This window comes from Halyomorpha halys, unplaced genomic scaffold, assembly GCF_000696795.3.
Source record: "Halyomorpha halys isolate HHAL.00 unplaced genomic scaffold, Hhal_1.1 Scaffold494.1, whole genome shotgun sequence".
Lineage (NCBI taxonomy): Eukaryota > Metazoa > Arthropoda > Insecta > Hemiptera > Pentatomidae > Halyomorpha > Halyomorpha halys.
The window spans coordinates 688,881-697,736 of record NW_027110283.1 but is presented as its reverse complement, the minus strand read 5'-3'; the positions used below and the strand labels follow the sequence as shown (position 1 = coordinate 697,736).

Genomic DNA, 8,856 nt, shown 5'->3' with positions numbered 1-8,856 from the left:
TCACGAACTGACCACTTATTTTTGCAGTAAAAATCAACAGTTTTTTAAGGAAGGAATTTGGGCTTTACCATCTCGTTGGGAGAAGGTTACCGACTGTAACGGTGGATATTTTGATGAATAAAGGTGATTATTTGAAAACATTTATTTATTTATAATTTCCCCCAAAAAAACGACAGGACTTTTTGAATGACCTGGTATTTCTTCCATTTACCATTCCGTTTTATTTCAGAACTTATGTTAATATGTATTTTTTTAAAATTATATAAATTAATTTCTAATTGTTTCGTATATTAATATATTTTCTTTTTCTTTCATATAAATTAACTTCTTATTGTTATTTTTTTATTGGTAACTTAATCAGTTGATTATATTCAATTAATTAGCTTTTTTAAATTAATATCCCCTTCAACCACAAAATATCTTCATACTGCTACCTATATTTAGATAGCTACAATTAGAATTGTGTCATATAGGAGCCACCCCAACAAAGCTCGTTACTTTTTTGCTTCGTTAAAAAAAAAGACTATTCCGCTACTTACTAACGCATAATTTACTTCTTAAAAATTAAATAGACTTTTCCATTATTGAAAGAACGGGAAACCAATGTCAGCTTGGCTCACTTGCATTATTCCTTCAGTTGGACGCAAGATGAATGTTAATTTGTCAACTCTGAAGACCCGAGAGCCATCCATCCATCATCTCTCGAGAGCCTGAGTTGCCTGGCACCGAAATTTCTAATTAATGGTTTATTTAAATATGATTTGATGTTAATCACGTTCTAAATCCACGGTGACGTTATTATTCAACAATTAGAAAACATATCTCCCCTGGAGTATAATAATTCATTAAAAATAAATAATACTCGAGAAGCAGAGTTGCGTCACTAAGGTTGGTTAATTAGCAATAATTTTTTCTTGGAAAATTAAAGTAAAACGATTGTTACTTTAATGCTAGAAAATCGAGGGAAAAAATGGAGAAGGTGATGGAAAGAAAATTTGAGCCATTTCTTTAAATAAACATAGGTGCAATGAATAATTTAAATATTATTCACACTGTGATTTTTTTTTCAACATACGGTAAACATATTTTAAATCTTGTCCTACCCTTTTCTAGCATGCGGTAAAGCATGCTTTTCTAACCTATAAAACTGTAATCTAAAATTCTATAAACTGTACTCTTTTTTCAACATGTGTCTCAGTAGGTTAACTACACTGATTGAATTTGCATATTAGATGGAATGTGTGCGACGTTTTTAGTAATAAAAGCTAGAAAATAAAATATATTTTTCCTGGTGATTGCTAGGATAGCAATATATTGTTCCTGCTTCTCAGAGTGCAGCAGAGGGTATTTTGGTCCCCATGTCGTAAATGTGGCCGGGAGTCTGAAATACCAGCACATGTACTGGGAAAATGCCCCCAACGACATAACAGGCTTGCACCAAATAGTCAAATATAAACTGATGAAGTCCTTCAGAAGATAAAAGGATTTAACCTACCCCGACGAAATACATTGTATTGACACCGACGCATATGCGATATATTCAGATATATTTGGGTTCAGACCAAGCAGGTATATTACAGGTCTTGGGTCGGACGGTGCAATTTGAGAATAAATACCTCGAGTTGGTGGGTGTGGTGGAAAGAGAAAAGAGGAAAATCTGTTTAAAAGTCTCCCTTTTCTAAAAGATAAATACCGCGAGACCTTCGGAGAGAGGGAGTTCACCGTGGGAGACATCTGGTTTGAATCTAGCGGAACGATTCCAAAAAAACAAGAAGCTTCCTAGAAGATCTACGGTATTAGAGATATTGAGTGTTGGAAGAAAATATTGTTCAAGGCAATGAACATCGTTCCTGCATAATAATTAACTGTTTAATTTTTACATATAAATAAATTTGGAACGCTAAAACCCACGAAGGGTCAGGAGTGCAGTAACCAGACCAACGGTTGTGCAAGGAATAGATTCGGTCAGAATCACGCTTGACCGCCGGATTTTCTCCTATTAAGATTTCTTAGAAGGCTGGGTGGACCACGGAGAGCTCCTGGACCTACAGGGTTGGCTTATAGCTGTGACAGTTGGAATCGAAACCGGGTCCTTGAAGTTAGTAGCTCTGTGCCTTACCTACCATTGAGCCACACCGCTTCCCCTACAAATTCTATTAATTCTTTAACTTTCAACTCATTACTATATTTTATTACTTTATTCATTACTTGTACTTGTATTTATGTATTCATTAATTTTTTTTAGATTGTGGGGTAACATAAATATTTGCTATTTTATTAATTTTTTAAAAATTTAAATTAAACTTTGCAATAAATTAAGTTTTTGATGTAACTGGAGAAAAGAAATATGGAATGAATTAATTCCATGAGAGATTAAGATTTAAAGAAAAAGAAAAACATGAAATAATAAAACAAAAATGAATTAGTTAGTTACATTCGTTTAGTTAGAATATACTGTTTTGTGATATTTAGGAATAATGCAAAAGAGAAAGCACTTTCAAAGGCTTTCAACAATAATTTACAAATGATAAAATAGCTCCAGAATTTTTTTTTCTTTACAATGTTTTATTTCCGCCAGTAAATCTATTACAATCAAGAAATGAGCTGTACTATTCAGGCATGGCATGAGTTGGCATGCGGGAAACAGGACCCAGTGCAGGGGTTTTGAACTTTATACCTTGCACATTACAACAATTTTGCTAGCTTAGTTTAGGAAATGTGACCACCGTTTGCTGTGACTGATAATATAATATTTTGCCTGACACCGTGGTACAAAAGCATCTTTAAAAATCTCGGAATATTAATTATTAATGCGAAATTCAGAGGTTAATGAAGTTTTAAAGTTTAAACAAAAAATAATTTGTACGATGAACAGACGTCAAGTATAGATAAGACCCCTTGAGTAAGAATAATAGAGCGGTTGGCAAAGTTTGCCTCACGGTAGCCTGATAAAACCAGCTTCCCCTTCATCGTTGTCATTAAATACACCTGTGCTTTGCACAACTCCTGCTCTCATTCATCATATCATCTCACATGGAATAATACGTGGTAATATTCTACTAAATAAATATATATTGAAAATTATAATACGCTGATTACAAAAATTCTGCATGAAGATATCATTGTTATATTTTCTTAAGTTGGAATGAATAAATAAATAATAATTATTGTAACTTTGTTTGATTCGAAATTTTATTTTACTTTTTTTATTTCCACACATTTACTGAATTTCACATGTGGATGGGTTTGAGTTTCTGTACTCAAATCAAAGGGGCCTGGTGTTGTATCTACATGCTTGTGCTCAGAAAAATTTTAGAATTGCTAATGAATATATTTTTGTCCTCTATGTGTTTTGATTAATGAAAGACTATCCCCAACCTTTAGAATAGACAATTGACTCTAGTTTAAGAAGATATATTTTGTCAAAACATGTCAGTTAACTACAGCAGTTAATTTTTATTTAACATAGAACAAATATGGATTTATAAAGTGATTAAGTAATTTAATTAACAAGTGATGAGTGTAATTAAAATGGTTATGAGTGATGAGTAATCAAAATAACAAGAGATGAGTAATTAAATTAACAAGTATCGAATAAAAAGTCTAGAACGAAAGTTAAATTACTAGGTTATGTTGCTAATATGCTAATATTTACATTCCCTTTCCTTTCGCCAATTTTAATTTTATTCATTTTTATAATGTAAATCCAACAGAAATATTAATAAATATTCAATTTAAAAAAATAAAAATAAATAAGCTAAATAAAACGGCACACATCAGGCACAGCCTTATTTATTTGCTATTTTGTACTCAGCCAGGGTACTACGAACTAAGCTTATCCCCTACTTAAGGAATACAAAGGAGGACTTAAGGAGATCTCTATGCCCCTCTCTCAACAACGTCACTTGTATTGAAAGCCAGCCGAGGCTGAGTATGGATTTACAGCTGAGGAGTAGATCATTAACAAGAGTCCAATATGCATATTTACAAAAAGGGGCCCAGTAAGGTTTCTAAAATCAGGTGAATGATAAGGAAGATTGTAATTAGTAATTTAGTAACAATTCTGCACATTGTTTCTAAATTATTATTAAGGCCTATAGATCATAATAAGTTCTAAAAATTTATACAACTGAATGTAACATTTTGGCTTAACATTGGCCCGCAATTTGAGATGGTTTGTAATAGAACATCAAAGGCAAAGCAATGAGGACAGTCTTTGCTCGAAGAATTAATCAGTGCTAGGGTTTTCATTAAGGAATCCTCAAGGACGAAACCCTTGATGTAACTGAGTCCACAAGGTGGCATTTAACAGTTTAAATTTTTATTTTTTAATTTTTCTTGTTCTGGAATTGGAAATATAGACTATGATGTGGAACGCACATCACACAAGTTACATTTTAAGTTGAAATTAATGCTCTCATATATAGAGTATTTAAATTAAAAACTGATTATTACCCTAATTACCATCGGAACACGAAAACATTTATTTATAAATTAAGTTTATATATGTGTTTTAATCACTCTCTTTTTCCTTCTAATAATTTGTATGTTAGATATTATTTTTTCTAAATTTCTTTTTTTTTACAATTTATATTATAAAATCAAACTTATTTATTTTATTGGTAGAATCTATATTGAAAATTCTGCATTTAAGCCTTTTCAGAATATATCAATAAGGATATGATTTATCTTATACAAAAAAACATTTAATTGTACATTAATATAATTGAGTTTGATCAATATCGTTGTCATGGAAATGGTAAAAAACTACAAAATCGGTAACATAAAGTGGTACTTTCAGTATTTCAATTTTAGTCAAAAAGTTGATGCTATATTCCAGGTAAATGCCCATAATAATACAGAATTCGACTTTCATATTTTCGTTTTTGTACCAGGCTGACCACATACTCCGTGGACCTCGATATGTTTAATAATCAAAATGCAGTTCCTTACTATAAATTTCATATATGAGTAAGTGAAAGTAGAAATAATTGGAGAATGTTAAAACGTTTTGTGAAATTATAGATATATGTGAGATGTGTTGTAATTGCAAAGGATATTGGATGTGACAAGCAGTTGCAATCCTTAACTACCAGCAGACTGCGAAGATGTTCCCAACCATACCTAGAGAAGCTACTATCTCGTTTTAAGTCAGCACTGGTTCAAATGAGGAAATAAAATAGAATAAACCCGAACAGTCCTATTAAGAAATAAAAAAACAATTATTAGTTTATTTGACTATATACTATAGCTAGAAAAAAAAATAATAGTATATTTGAAAAAAAAAAAACTAAAAAAAGCCTTCTACAAGTAGATTGTGTCCATTGCGGTGCCTCCTTTGAATTATTCTTTTTTTTTTTTTGCCTTGAAAATGAAAATTTGGGTTCAAGAGTTGTTCGTAATTTTTTACTGCATATTAAAATTATTTTTTGTTTTAAAAATATATCGTACGATGGGAGAAGAATCTTCGTGAAATTTCTGATTCAGCGACTATGAAGTTCCTCTGTAATTGCACATTAGTTTCCTTGTTCCTGAACTTGCTGGCGTTATGTTGCCAGCCACAATTTTCAGTTATCCTACCTCATCCTTCCTTAAAACACTCATTATCTCCTAATTTCATGTCTTATTTTCCACCATATTGTTGGCAGTATGATTTGTGGTGAGGTCATTGGGAAACTAAAAGATAAAAAAAAAAAAAAATAGTATTTACAGGATAACCTTCAGTCTCCGAGGTACTCTCGTTTTTAGGTGATAGGTACTCCACATTGGGCTTCAGCCTCCTCGCTAAGCTTTCGCCGGTCCTATGTCACCACTCTCAAGCATCCAGTTGGTTTCAGCATCCAGGCTATATTAACTCTAATTATTTTTGGAGTTGCAATCTTCTTAAAATTCTAACGTACTTCACCTGTACATGATAGCCTGTCCAGGTTATTTTCTTTAATTCAGTCATTCATTGTAGTGGTTATTATGGTCCTAGCAGGCAATAAGGACGTACAAATTTAAGCACAGACTGCTAGTAACGTCATGGCAATTTGGTATCTAAAAGTAACCCTTCTTGGTCCGCTCATAACACAATAAACGTAAGCATTATCGCACATCATAGCCCGGCTTTCTCAAGGTCATAATAACAAATTCAGAATCGCAACTGCAGTATGGTGAAGGGTGATTTATTTCAAGAGATCCTGTGTCACATTATGTATAACTACAGTCTACAACTGTATATACAACTTATCTCCTATGGTATTTTCCGACAACTCTATTCGACTCTTCTTTTAGAATCTAAAATGATCCTTAACTTTACGAAATATGTATGTGCAGTATGAGAAGATAGGGACAGGCTGAACTGGAGGAGGAGGATGTTAGTAGATAGATGTGTCCAAGGAGAGCAATGTACATGAATTTTGAACAGACAGAGACTAGATACAGCTTTCTATGTTGTCCATGATATGGTGCGGCACGTAAACAACAGTTAAGTAAGTGGTAAACCGCTGGATGAAACTAATGCATTCCTTGAAGAGTTGCTATAAAAAAGATGAAATCAGGGGAACTGCCCTTGAAGGTATCCGGAATTACGTTTCTACTGCTGTTCGTTTGTTATTTAAAAATTTATTAATACATCTATCTTAATAAACAAATGTAGTTATGAATGTATATATTAATAAAGCCAGTATAACTTTATAAATGCTTGGAATTAACGTATTGTAGGGTAAGGCATATTATACATAGACTACCATTACGCAGAGCTAATAGGGAAGACGCGGTTATCAGTGAATGGGGGGAGGGGGAGAAGTACGCTGAGCTGGTGGGGCGGGGCGGATCAATATTTGATAGCGGAGCTCAGTCGGCCGCCAGCCGCCTCCTGAATAGCACACTTCACCACGTCAGAGTCAGACACGATGGTAGCCGCCGTCGCCATATGCTGCATCCTCGTCATCTTGGTAGTCTTCATCGCCATCATCATACTCGTCGGCCAATCCATGAGGGACCAGACTTAGCACATCTAGTCTCTAACGGTAAATTAGATTTTAAATAAACATAGTATACAAACAAAACTCAAAACTAAAATAAAATATAAGAATAACTCTGGACACTTCAGTGACAGCCGACGTTTCGGCCCCTATCAGGTCATTCTTCAAGGTTAACCAAAGTACACTAGGTAATCCATCAAAAATTATTCTTCCAGCTTCTAATAACACAAAACTAACCCTCTAATAAAACCTCCTTCTCTTCTCCTCTGAAAGAAAAAATCCTTACAAAACAGAGATGAAATAAAAATCCTACATGCATTATGAAGAAGTTTATGATGGCCGTTAATTTTTTTTTTTTTTTATGGGAGTCATTTTTCATTATTAAATATCAATCACGATGATCAAGGTGACAAAAATCCTTGGGACCACATGAAACTCACATTGTTTAAAATAAAACTATTTAATAATATTTTTATATACATTATTGTAATTGTAACAACTTCCACATTTATAAAAAGTTATAAGTTTAATAATGTAAAGAAAAATGTTTGAAAATGGCCAACAGGAAGGGCTGAAACTTCGCTAAATGTTTAGAATACATACATGTATAATATAGAATTGTTACAAATAAAATATCATATTGAAAAATCTATTATAATAGTTTTATTTTGAACGATGTAGGTTTAGTGCGGTACTAAGAATTTTTTACCTTGATCAGTCCGACTGATATTTAATATAAAAATTTTCTATTTACGAGAATTACATAATTCGTATCAACTATTTTAAAAACTGTAAGAATCTGTAAAATAAATAAGCCTACTATCCTTAGCGGATATAAGATATGGCCACTTACACTAAGGGTATTACGAAGCATTAAGGATTTAAGGAACGGATTACTAAACTCAAATGCGGCGGACTCAGTAAATTAAAATTTATTGAAGCTAATCTAAGAAGAATATTTTTATTTCGGTAGAGGGGATATTAAGAAATATTGGAATACCTATTACTTCAAACATTGCAAAATAGAGATCAATCCAATTGTATAAAGATAAAAAAATAATATGAAACACTAATTTAGATTGATATTTACACAGCAAAGTAAAAATTAGCATATTGGTTTCAAATATAAAAGATAATAGTAATACAAAATTACAAATTATTTTTACTCCTGATTTAGTTGATTTAGGGAACTATAGGAAACTTTTGTTGGTTGGCCAAAATAATTACGGACTTTAACAAAACCAATCTAACTAGTTCCGTTACAAAAATAACATTTTACCAAAAATAAAACACACCGAGCATCCTCAACCTAAAAATTCATACCCATCAATCAGCTACACTCAAGTTGAGGGCTGATAAATGATTAGAAAAACTTCTTGGCGCTCAGAAAGTAGCAACTTTAATATTAAAAACTTTCAAACACCCTGAGCTGTCACTTTCAATACTTTTCTCAAAGTCGAGGGATAATAAGACAGCTCAACTTATAAATAAGTTTTACATTTTATAGATTACCCTAAAATTGGTTTAAGACATTTCGCAACGAAACACTGAACCCAAACAGCAATACGATAAAGAAACGTAATAGGAAAAGAATGATAAAAGATCTAAGAAAAAAAAAGTAAGTGTGACTGAAAAAGAAATTGATGTGAAAAATACTGTCGGGCCTGACTTGCCAAAATTTATTCCTTCAGCCCAAAGGAAGACTTTAACGAATGCACAAGTCCAAAACTGTTGCAATTTTTATTCGTGGGCAAGAATTTTATGTTACCTCTCTATCATGGTAGTAATAAAAGAGTCAAGTTAGTGTGTACTACGAGCAACAACTTTATTTACAACTTTTAGGTAATATTAAAATAGTAAATTATTCAAGTGAACAACACTATTTTAT

The 8,856-nt window shown here is 32.4% G+C and overlaps 1 protein-coding gene across 4 annotated transcripts in view; it reads left to right on the top strand.

The window, feature by feature from the left end:
* LOC106683558 (cubilin) overlaps positions 1-8,856 on the top strand; it is a 285,361-nt gene that overhangs the window by 149,386 nt on the left and 127,119 nt on the right. For 2 of the 4 annotated variants that reach the window (XM_067048434.1, XM_067048433.1), the window contains exon 1: positions 6,857-7,013. The exons of the other annotated variants lie outside the window; for them this stretch is intronic. In XM_067048434.1, the coding sequence (XP_066904535.1) occupies positions 6,917-7,013 (97 nt within the window). In that variant the 5' untranslated portion in view covers positions 6,857-6,916. Of the gene's footprint in view, positions 1-6,856; positions 7,014-8,856 lie in introns of those variants that run through there. 4 annotated transcript variants of the gene reach the window in all.